The 12,263-nt window shown below is 53.0% G+C and overlaps 1 protein-coding gene across 2 annotated transcripts in view; it reads right to left on the reverse strand.

Moving 5' to 3' along the window:
- EYA2 (EYA transcriptional coactivator and phosphatase 2) overlaps positions 1–12,263 on the reverse strand; it is a 201,012-nt gene that overhangs the window by 121,337 nt on the left and 67,412 nt on the right. The window contains exon 2 of one of the 2 annotated variants that reach the window (XM_056108444.1): positions 4,428–4,546. Coding sequence is in view for 1 of the 2 variants with exons in the window: in XM_056108445.1 (XP_055964420.1) it covers positions 4,417–4,536 (120 nt within the window). In the remaining variant the exon portion in view is untranslated. Of the gene's footprint in view, positions 1–4,416; positions 4,547–12,263 lie in introns of both variants that reach the window. The other variant, XM_056108445.1, reaches the window with a different exon arrangement.

A 12,263-nucleotide genomic window follows, 5' to 3' on the forward strand; every position in this document is an offset into this window, starting at 1 on the left:
CTAGCAGACCTAAGACTTTGGCAATGCTGCCTGAGCTCATTTCCAAGACTGGCTGCTCCCTGAAGGGACGCTGGCAGACCTGCACAGCTGCCTGAGGCTCCAGGCAGGGACTGCTTGGGCTTAGGGGCGCTGGCCATGCACTTGGGGCTGGCCCGCATCCGCATCAGGCCCCAAGGGCTGTGCTGCTGGCGAAGTCACAGACCCCTGTGGAATTTGAGGTCTGCCCCTTTGTGGGAATCCTGTCTTTGTGACCGGGTTTCTAAATGCTGTCTCTGGGCCGGTCTTGGGATGGCTCTTGGATTTGGCCTGTCTGTGCCCTGTCCGTGGCTCCCCAAGCCTTGGGATCAGAAGAGCTGTGGGGGCGTTGAAGCAATGGAAACCTGCCCCACCTCTGACTTGTTGGTCTGCAGCCACACCTGCCAGCACTTGGGGGTCAGTCCTTCCAACACTCTGGGGACCAGGGACTGAAGCTGAGCCCTGCATGTACAGCCTGTATACTCACTCTTGCACTCACTTCTGCACTCATCCCTGCACTCACCTCTGTACTCACCCCTGCACCAACCTTTGCGCTCACTCTTGCACCCACCCATGAACTCACCCCTTCACCCACCTCTGCACTCACATCCTGAACCCACCTCTGCACTCACACCCTGCACCCACTTCTGCACTCACACCCTGCACCCACTTCTGCACTCACACCCTGCACTCACCCCTGCACCCACCTCCACACTCCTCAGACTCCCTCCATATGTCATGCCCTCTCTTGCATCCACAGTCACCAACACCATGGTTACCTGCCTCTTTCTTGCCCCTACCAGCCTCTGTCCCACACGGGCCTCTGTGCTGTGTCCCTGGTCCTGACAGTGCTGAGAGGTGGCGGACTCCAGGTGAGCTGGATGAATGAACGGACCTGGGAGTGGTCACGTTGGCCAGAGAAGGCCCTCGGATGTGATCCTGCCCCACATGCAGGGAGATGGCGGTGGGAGTGGGGTGGGGGGAGCAGAGAGAGAGCAGGCACCAAGGCTGGGTGAATCATGGCGAGAGGCAGTGGGAGAGGGAAGGAGAAGGAGGGAAGGAGAAGGAGGAGTGTAGAGTTCAATCTAGACGCACCAAGGGACCCCCGCTCCGACTCATTCTATCCTCACGCCACCACTGTGAGTCGGATAAATGTCCCCATTATCAGACAAGGCAACTGAATCCTAGAGAGGTCTGAACGCTATTCTCGAGACCCACGTCTGCTCAGAAGGCTGAGCTGGTTCAGAGAGAGCCACTGGGGGCTTCTGGAGTCTAGTTCCCCACAGGAAGCCCCTGGTGGAGGCCGGCGCATGCCTCCTGGGGTCCCTTTGGGAGTCCCTTGCAGCCACGCAGTCAGGACTGTCCCAGAAGGAAGGACCTAGAAGGAGAGTGAGCGGGGCCAGGGCCAGGGCCGGGAGAGTGGCCTTGGAGCCTCTGCAAGAGTGGGCAGTGACCTCAGGCCCTTGCTCACGGGCTGTCTCAATAGGAACAAAGTGTGCAAGTGTGAGTGTGAGAGAATGTGTAGCTGTGAACGTGAGCACTTAGAAACGGGTGTGTGAACGCCTGAGTGATACAAATTTGTGCAGGTATGTGAATGGATATGCAGATGAGGCTGTGTGTAGAGTGAACATGTGGGAAGACACGTGTGAGAAAGTGTGTGTGTGAATGTGGATGCAAGTGTGTGTGTGTGAATGTTTATGTAGGTGTAAGTAAAGGTGGAACGCATGCGAGAAAGTGTGAATATGTGAATATATAGGTACATGGATGTCTGGGTGTGTGTATATGTGACATGGATGCGTGTGTGGGAAAGAGTGGATCTAAGGAGATGTGGACATGGATAAATGTGAGAAAGCGTGCACGTGTGTGAAGATGGACATGAATGTATGTGGATGTAAGTCATGTGGACACATGAGAAAGCGTGCACGTGTGTGAATATGTACATAGATGTATGTGGACATAAGTTAACATGGACACCTGTGAGAAAGTACACGTGTGAGTGTGTATGTGGACCTAAGTCCATGGGAACATGGTATCTGCATCCAGTGCTCTGCGTCCAGTGCTCTGCCCTCACAGCCTGGGCTGGCAGCCAGGCCAGAGGAAGGGGTCTAGAGTTCTGGAAAGGGTGTGGGTGCCCCAGCCACCAGAAAGGAGAGAGAGGGCATGTCTGGATGCCCCCGGAGAGCTCAGAAGGAAGCGGCCACTGAGCTTTCCAGTGGGGGCTCTTGTCCCCCATGTGATCTGTAAGATGGTCTGGTCAGTTAACCCCACACCCATGAAACGGGCCAGTGTTCTTGCCCGACAGCCTGATGACTACAGACGGAGGACATGTGACATGCACATGCCATGCAACGCATGACAGCAACACGCCAACGGTGCCGTGTGCTGCTCGGAGCAGATCCCGGGGCCACACCTGGTTCACGTATGGACTGACACTTAACTGTGCAATTACTGAGTGTCTCGCAGCCTCGGTTCCTTCCTCTGCGGGAGGCGGACAGGCGGCTCACTCTCTCAGCACTGCTGAGTCAGCCCTTGCGCTCAGGCCCCGGGGAGAATGCAAGGGGTGACAGCGTTAGTCAGTGTCAGCGCAGATAAGAGAGGGTGACGGCGCGTTAGTCAGAGCTGGGCTCAGAGCAGAGGGTGACAGAGCATCAATGTCGGCACAGAGCAGTGGGGGCCGGCCTCAGCGTGTCGATGCCAGTGCAGGGTGCCAGGGACGTGGGTGTTCATGCCCAGTACACGCTGGCATTGGTGCCGCCAAGGCTGCAGGCCCAGGGTTGTCTCGGTTCAGATTGTTTCCCAGCACATGAGCCGGGATGGACTTGCTCCAAAGAGAAGGGTCAGAGGGAATGGCGCAAGGGGCATGGGGTTGGGAGGATGGTGGGGGGGCGGTTGGTAGCCCAGGGGGAATGCTGCGGGGTGGGAGACCAGAGGGGATGGGATAGGGGCTGCCCAGAGGAAATGTGGACTCAGGGTCATGGGAAGTGAGAAACCCTCCCAATTTTACCTGAACCCTCCCAATTTTCACAAGTTCACTTGGACTGCCCGCAGGGTAGAACTGTACCCGGCACCCGCTGCAGGTCTGGAATCAGAGGTGGAGGCCGGGAAGGGGGAAGGAGACAGATGAAGGGTTTTAGCTACCAACCGTGTCCCCCGGCCAGGCCCTGGCATGAGACTCCTCCCCTCAATTCCTCTTTGCAGTGAACAGCTGAGGAGGTGAGGATGGGGGCCTAGGACAGCCGGGCCAGCAGGGCTGTAACTCTGAACGCCCCTTCCTGCCTTCCCCACCTCCCCGCCTTGAAGGCAGCCTGCCTGGAGGCGCCTCTCCTCCAGAAGAGGATGCGCCACACTCAGGCACCCCCAAACTCTCCCAGGAGGGTCCCCAGGGAATGAGGGGTGGCCTGTGTGTCACTCAGCACAGGCCAGAGACCCCAGCACCTACTCTTGGTAGGCCAGAGAGCTAACCAGAGAGCTATGGTGAAAGGCAGGGTCCCAGGGCAATAAAAATCACCCTGCATGCCAGAGCTACTTGGAACCCAGAACCCAGCAATGGTCTATGCAGCAAGAGACACATCTCAGAGTTTCTACCACCGCACCGGAGCCTCCGTGCCCAGGGCTCAGTGCCAGCCACCTGCAGACACCCGCAGAGACAGACCCGAAGGGGCTCAGATCCCCAAAAGACACTCCCCCCGGCCACCCCGCAGGTGGAGGAAAGGGTTAAGCCCACTGGTTAAACATAATAGCTTAATGCCTTTTTTTTTTTTTTTTTTTTTTTTTTGCTCACTCCTAAGAACGCTACCAGGAAGGCTGACAGCTCCCGAACAGAGCAAACAATAGCTGGAATTGTTCTGGCAAAAACTAGTCAGGCCGCATCATTTGCCAGTAATTTTTACACAGCTTAACTCTCCTCTGCTTCCTTGACTGCAACCCAGCGGGAAAGCCAAAGGCAGACTCATCCCTGTCCGGGCAGCAAAGCCTCTCCCCTGCCACCCTACACACACACACACACACACACACACACACACACACACACACATACACACACACTCTCAACCCCTGCACCCTGTAAACACTGAGCTGGCCTGGACACAAGAGCCAGGAGGAGAAGGAGCAGGAACGGGAGGGACCCAGGGGGCACACCCAGGCCCAGCACACTGACACCCTCGGTGTTGGCAGTTCTCGGAACTGGCGGCCCAGCCAGGAAGTCGAGAGCCTGAGCAGGCCCTTGCAGGGTGCTAACTAACTACGAGACCGAACTCGCGAGCCCAAGTTTGGGTGCAGGGGCTCAGCTTGTAACGGCAGGCACAATCCCAGGATGGGACTGCGGAACGGATGCCTCTAAACCCAACGGTCCCTCACTCCAGTCATGGGGGGCGAGGGGGCGGGGAGCGCGAGTCCCCCCACGAGGAACCTACCTTCTCTGTTACTCAGAGCCCAGACATCGGTGTCGGCCCGATCGAGCTTTAGGTTCCTGGGACGATCCCTGTTGACAGTGAGGCTGGGTGAGATCACTAGTTCTAGCATTTCCTTGTACCTGCCGGAAAACAAAGGGGAATATAATTTATTCATTAATTATGCATGCTTGCTAATGATTCCTATTTTCCTCCCGAAGAGTATACATATTAAAGCTGATTACCCAAACCCGTCTTAGAAATTCCACAGAATGAAAATTCGCTAAACTTTTCAGGGCAGGGAAATGAATGAAAATGAAACACGTGCTCCCCTCCCGAGAATACGCCCCCTCGATTCAAACTTTCCCCTCCTTCTTCACTGAATTTTGCCACCGGAAAGATTTTGGATTTCTGTCCTTTTTTTCCCAAAGTCGTCGCCGGAGCTGGTGCCCCGTGGAGGCACAGTCGAGGAGAGGGACAGACGGAGAAGAAGCCTGTGGTGGGCCAGGAGCCCCCCAAAGCCAGAGGCTCCAGGACGGGGTATCGATGCAGTTAAGAGAGAAATCTGGATGCGCTCTTCCATGACGGATGTTACCTGCGCAGACGGAGGGAACTGCAGAAGGTGCCAGAAAAGCCAACAAGTCACTGCAGGCAGCAGAGAACCGTGGCCCATCCCCCGGATCCCCCTGAGCCAGCGAGTGTGTTCCTGAGTCCTTATAATCTTGATAAAGTGGCAGTGAAAAGAGGGGGTCACTCACAGAACATGGAACATCTCCTGGGATTATTCTCACTCTTTGGGGGCAGGGTCCATATGGGGCTTATGCCTGGCTCAGGGATCGCTCCTGGGAGTGTCCAGGGGGCTCTGTGTGATGTCGGGGTTGAACTAGGGTCTGCCACATGCAAGGCAAGTGCCTTCCCCACTGTTCTAGCTCTCCAGACTCTCATTTTCTTTCTTTCTTTCTTTCTTTCTTTCTTTCTTTCTTTCTTTCTTTCTTTCTTTGTCATACCCGGCAATGCACAGGGGTTACTTCCGGCTCTGCACTCAGAGATCACTCCTGGCAATGCTCGGGGGACCATATGGGATGCTGGGAATAGAACCCAGGTCAGCTGCATGCAAGGCAAACTCCCTCCCCGCTACTATTGCTCCAGCCCCTCAATTTCCGTTTTGACTGAAAAGGTGCCAGCTCCCAGCTCTTACAACTGTCATTCCCGAATCCTCCTGAAGTCAGGAAACGATTTTTTTTTTGGCTTTTTGGGTTACACCCGGCAATGCTCAGGGCAGAACCCTGGCTCTGCACTCGGGAATCACTTCTGGCGGGGGCTCGGGGGACCTTATGGGATGCTGGAAATTGAACCCAGGTTGGCCGTGTGCAGGGCAAATACCCTATCCGCTGTGCTATTACTCCAGTCCCAGAAAACGAGATTCTTGGACATCTGAAGTGATGAAACAGTTGCCAAAAGAAAGAAAAGCAGTAAGGTGGGGGTGCTGCCCTGGGGGGCTGCATGTGGAGCGCGTGTCCACTGCCTCAGCTGGGGTGGTGCATCCTCACGGCAAAGATAAAAGCACAGGTGGTGACGGAAGAGGGAGGTGGCCTCACACCTGGGTCCCGTTACCAGAGGGTCGTGGATTCGAATCCCAGCCTTGCAGCTTACCGGCCTGTTCCCAACCTCAAGGCTTCCTGCCCTGGGCAGTGAGCAGGAACAAAGTGTCATGGAGGGACAGAAGAGAGGGAACTTCCAGCAGGACATTGAGCACGCAGCCATGGGCCCCAGACACGGGTCACTCAGGCAACGCGACACGAGACCTCAAGAATGACGGAGCTGGGCTCTGGGGAATGGTCCGCAGCCCGGGGTCTGAGCAGAGAGGAGAGGGCGGGCCAGGGGCTGACCCTACCCACGGGAAGTTCACAAAGAAAAATCCACAGCTGCAGGGATGCAGGCAGAAGCAGCCCCAGGGTAACAGACACAGGGGGATGAAGACCCCACCACCGGGAGGGAGAAGTGGGACCTGCAGGGAGAAGCATCTGAAAGAGGGCACTCGGGGGGTACACCATACAGCCAGCCTGCCTGCCTGCCTGCCTGCCTGCCTTCCCTCCCTCCCTCCCTCCCTCCCTCCCTCCCTCCCTCCCTCCCTCCCTTCCTTCCTTCCTTCTTTCCTTCCTTTCCTTCCTCCCTCCCTCCCTTCCTCTTCCCTCCCTCCCCCTCCCTCCCTCCCTCCCTCCCTCCCTCCCTTCCTTCCCTCTTTCTTCCCTCCTTCCTTCCTTCCCTTCCTCCCTCCCTCCCTCCCTCCCTCCCCCTCCCTCCCTTTCTCCCTCCCTCCCTTCCTTCCTTCTTTCATTTCCTTCCTTCCTTCCCTCCCTGCCTTCCTTCTTCCTTTCCTCCCTTCATCCTTCCTCTCTTCCTTCCTTCCTTCCTTCCTTCCTTCCTTCCTTCCTTCCTTCTCTTTCTTCCCTCCTTCCTTCATTCCCTTCCTCCCTCCCTCCCTTTCTTCCTTCCTTGCTCCCTCCATCCCTCCCTCTCTCCCTCCTCTCTCTCCCTGCCTTCTTCCCGTCCTCCTCCCTCCATCCCTCCCTGTCTCCCTCCCTCTCTTCCTCCCTGACTTCTTCCCTTCCTTCTTTCCTCCTCCCTCCTTCCCTCCCTCCCTCCCTCCCTCCTTCCCTTCCTTCCTCCCTCTCTTCCTTCCTTCCTTCCTTCCTTCCTTCCTTCCTTCCTTCCTTCCTTCTCTTTCTTCCCTCCTTCCTTCATTCCCTTCCTCCCTCCCTCCCTTTCTTCCTTCCTTGCTCCCTCCATCCCTCCCTCTCTCCCTCCTCTCTCTCCCTGCCTTCTTCCCGTCCTCCTCCCTCCATCCCTCCCTGTCTCCCTCCCTCTCTTCCTCCCTGACTTCTTCCCTTCCTTCTTTCCTCCTCCCTCCCTCCCTCCCTCCCTCCCTCCCTCCCTCCTTCCCTTCCTTCCTCCCTCTCTTCCTTCCTTCCTTCCTTCCTTCCTTCCTTCCTTCCTCCCTCCCTCCCTCCCTCCCTCCCTCCCTCCTTCCCTTCCTTCCTCCCTCTCTTCCTTCCTTCCTTCCTTCCTTCCTTCCTTCCTTCCTTCCTTCCTTCCTTCCTCCCTCCCTCCCTCCCTCCCTCCCTCCCTCCCTCCCTCCCTTCTTCCCTTCCTTTTTTCTTTTTGGCCCACACCAGGCTCTATTCTGGGCTTACTCCTGGATCTGTTCAGGGATCACTCCTGGCAGGCTCCGGGGACCATGTGGGATCACGGGGATCACACCCAGGTCAGCGATGTGCAAGGCAAGCGCCCTCCCCACTGTCCCCTAGCCCCTCTCATAAGGTTTTAATTCCGGGGTACCCATAAACAATGGCCCCTCTGCAGTTGGCCTGCCACCCATTTTTTGTCGGGCCCCTGACAAATGGCTTTCACATGTTTCAGTGGCTGAAAAGAATCAAAAGGAGGATAACATTTCATGACATGTGAAAAGTATGTGGAAATGGCGTTTCAGCATCTGCGAGTCTGTAATGGCTTTCTGCTCATTGGCTCACCACATCGTCCGTGGCTCCTTCCACGAGGAAGGGCTGAGCAGGGGAGCCACGGGAGAGATTTGCAAAGCTGAAAATATTTCCTACCGAGAAGAAGAAGAAAAAAAAACCCCTGCCAGCCGCTGTAAGCAGGGCACCAGAAATTTACATTTAATCCAAACTCATTCCTTTCATACTTTCGGGTGTATGCAAACAATTTAAGGCTTAAAAAAAAAGATGTAAAAATTAGTATTGGTTTCTACAAACATCCAGATGTTATGAGTCTAAGCATTAGAGGCAGCAAATTGTTAGCCAAATGACTAAATTCAGTTTTTTTTAAAAAAAATACCAAAGTGAACTGTCCTCTCCTCCCCACCCCCGCCAGTGGCTTGGGGTTTAAAAATATTTGAAGCCATTGCCAGCATTAAAAATACAGCAGTTTCATATAAAAATGTTGATTAAAAAATTTTTTTTTGCAGAGTTGAAATAATCAACTGGGAGAGTGTGAGACTAAAAAAAAATTGATTTAAAAAAAAAGTTTTCCTTGAAAAAGAAAAGAAAATGGTCTGATTCCTGCTTGGCGACAATCAGCTGAGCCGAATGAAATGCCGCCGAATCTTGCTGAAGCCTAAGGGTTGCAGTCCGCCCCACTCCCCACCACTCCCTAGTGTCTTCCACTTGACACAGTTTCCCATCTCTATTTCCTCCAGGTCTCTACAGGCCTTAGCATCTGAGACTCGTGCCGCGTGTGGCATCAGAAAAGCCTTCCAGGGAAAGAAAGCAAGGTGGCCCGCTTGCCTTGGCCACACGGTTTATTTATTTTACTGAGAGTCACTGTCTTCCTCCAGCGTTTCTGCCACATGCAAACAGCATGTGCCAATATTATAGCCGGGCTGGAATGTGTTTGTGAGTTTGAAGTCGGGGACACTGTGTCGCTACTGAAGAGGCTGATGCAGGCAACTTAGACATGCGCCAAGGATCCTTGGAGGCTGGGGTGACATGGAAACCAGGCTTAAGCCCCCAGTATTGGTTACAGGATCTTGGCCATGCTATCAACTGATTTCCGTCGCTGGGGGCTGGGAGGAGGGAGGGAGGGAAGGAGGAAATCAGAGTGATTTTCCTCCAGCAATGCTCCTCGTCCCTCTTTGCAGATGAATTTGTTGGTGTGCCATGGCTGGAGTGATAGCCTAGCAGGTAGGGCATTTGCCTTGCACGCGACCCACCCGGGTTTGATTCCTCTGTTCCTCTCAGAGAGCCTGGCAAGCTACCGAGAGTATCCCACCCATACAGCAGAGCCTGGCAAGTTCCCTGTGGCATATGCAATATGCCAAAAACAGTAACAACAAGTCTCACAATGGAGACGTTACTGGTGCCCGCTCGAGCAAATCGATGAACAACGGGAGGACAGTGCTACAGTGCTACAGGGCCAGGAACAGTCTCTATTTTATTTGCTTTAGATGCTAAGATTTTCTTTTCTTAATCACTCATTTGCCTGTTTCTTTGCAGTATAATTTCTTTGTAAAAAATTATGCCCCATAGATTTTTTTAAATTTTTATTTTATTTATTTTTTTTTTCTTTTTGGGTCACACCTGGCGATGCTCAGGGGTTACTTCTGGCTCATGCACTCAGGAATCACTCCTGGCAGTGCTCGGGGGACCATATGGGATGCTGAGAATCGAACCCGGGTCTGCCATGTTGGCTGCGTGCAAGGCAAACGCCCTACCCGCTGTGCTATCACTCCAGCCCCAGTTTTTTTATTTTTTACTCCTGGGCATAAAAATTCTTTTCGAAGATTGGAATGTGAGAAAGTATCTACATTTTAAGAAATTCACTGAAGGCTTTTACATTTCACGGGGCCAGAGAGGCTTAATGGAGAGGTAAAAGCACTTGCCTTGCATGATCCCTGGCACCACTGTGGTCTCTTACACACCGCAGTAGCCCCTGGGCACTGCCAGCCTCATCATCTCCTTTGCCCCCTATAATTTTTTTAAATCTTTCTTTGGAGTATGCTTTTTTTTGTTTCTTTTTGGGTCACACCCGGCAATGCACAGGGGTTACTCCTGGCTCTGTCCTCAGGAGTTACTCCTGGCGGTGCTCAGGGGACCATATGGGATGCTGGGAATCGAACCCAGGGTGGTCACATGCAAGGTAAACGCCCTACCCACTGTGCTATCGCTCCAACTCCCCCGAGTATGCTTTTTAAGATATGCTCTAGGGATGCATTTTTCTCCAAATACTGGAGAAAATTCAAGTAAGCCATTTTCTTTCTATGTATTCCACAGAATTCACCTCCTACTCAAGATGACACAGGTTGCATTTTTGGTTCAAACTCACTTTCACAAGAAGAACTCGGAGCTATATAAAAAAAAATGGGTTTAAGCCATCAGAGAACAGTCTGAGCTGAGCCAGGTCAGCATCTCAAAGATGTGGGACAAGACAGAAGTCTGAACCTGACCACTTTCCCTTCCAGACATCTGCCAAAGGTTCTAGCAAGACAGTCACAAGGAATGAAACAATTTCCAGGCTCACCGGCCGGGGAGATAAACTCTGGAGTGTAGGGCGGCCTGTGCACCTGGGGCCGACGGAGCAAGGACTCTAGAACTCGGGCACCCCCAGAGAAGAAAGCTTGATTTGCTGGCAACTGTTACCTGCTGAGGGTTGCCAGGGCCGCGGCTGGGTGGGGTGAGAGGGGGGGAGCCAGGCAGCAGGAGCGAGAAATGAAGCAAAACGTTGGCGCTCGCCCAGCACAAGGGAGGCAGAAGTGGGAGTTCACAGCCCGTCAGGGATGAGCTGCCTGGATAAACACGCCTGGCTTCTGACAGAAACCCCTGAGAGGCGTGAGCACCCACCAACAGAACCGGCTGTGAGTCACCTTAATCCCTTCTTGGAGCACAATGAGACGCCTTTGTGAGCACCAGAAGCGAAGCCATTTGCCCTTGGGGGGCAGAGGTCAGCCCTCCAGAGTGCCCATAATTTTTCCTCTAGGATGTTTCACATTGCCTGGAAAATCACCAGGCACCCCAGGGGACAAGAGCAAATGAGGGAAAACGGAGACGGAAAACTTAGGCATTCGCCTTCTCCAACGGGGACCCTCCCAACAACCTAACCTGGCACTCAAGGAAATAGCCTGGTGGTTGAAATTTGAAAAAGAACTTGGATCTTGAAAGAGAAATTCTAGGGGCTGGAGCAATAGCACCGCGGGTAGGGCGTTTGCCTTGCACGCGGCCAACCCAAGTTCAATTCCCAGCATCCCATGTGGTTCCCTGAGCACCGCCAGGAGTTGATTCCTGAGTGCAGAGGCAGGAGTGACCCCTGTGCATTGCCAGGTGTGACCCAAAAAAGAAAAAGAAACAAAAAAAAGAGAAATTCTAAAATGGACACATATTATCGAAACACAGAACTCAACAGGGCAGCGAAAATAGACACTGAACGTGGCTGAAGAAATGGTGAATGAACCATAGAATGAACTGGTAGAGGAGTTTGCACAGAGGTCTTAGAAGGCAGGATGAAAAGGAGATTTTCTCCAGTGTTTCTATAAAGTGGGAGGGGAACATTTATATATGTAGGCCTTCCCTATCCCATATAAACTCCAAAGAATCGCTTTAAAGTATTATTAATGACAGGTGTAACATGATAATTACCATAACAAGATCCAAGTATAAAATAAAATTGACTGTCATAGACTTTAGATGCCAGAGTTGGAAACATTTATATGTCAATGAGAATAGGCATTTTAAAATATTGTATCAAATGGTTTTAATTTTCTTGTTTCCATAGGAGCCTAGTTTGATTCCTCTGCCCCTCTCAGAGAGCCCGGCAAGCTACTGAGAACACCTAGCCCGCACCGCAAAGCCTGGCAAGCTACCCGTGACGTATTCAACATGCCAAACACAGTAACAACAAGTCTCATGATGGAGACGTTACTGAGCCCGCTTGAGCAAATCAATGAACAACAGGACAGTGACAGTGACATAGGTCAAAGGGCTGGAGCAATAGCACAGCGGGTAGGGCATTTGCCTTGCACGTGGCCAACCTGGGTTTGATTCCTTCGTTCCTCTCGGAGGGCCTGGCAAGTTCCCCGTGGTATATTCGGTATGCCAAAAATAGTAGCAAGACTCATAATGCAGATGTTACTGGTGCCTGCTCGAGCAAATGAATGAACAATGGGAGGACAGTGCTACAGTGCTACAGTGATACATAGGTCAAAATCATATAGCAATCACTAATTGGCCCTTACTGATTTATTTTCTGATCATTCTCTTTGACAGTTCTGAAAATTTTGTTGGAATAAGCAACATGAAGTAAATTTATTATGTGCCAAAGTTTGGGATTCGGAGGGAAACTGGGGATATT

The sequence above is a fragment of the Sorex fumeus genome, unplaced genomic scaffold (genome assembly GCF_029834395.1).
Source record: "Sorex fumeus unplaced genomic scaffold, SorFum_2.1 ptg000213l, whole genome shotgun sequence".
NCBI classification, from domain to species: Eukaryota; Metazoa; Chordata; class Mammalia; order Eulipotyphla; family Soricidae; genus Sorex; species Sorex fumeus.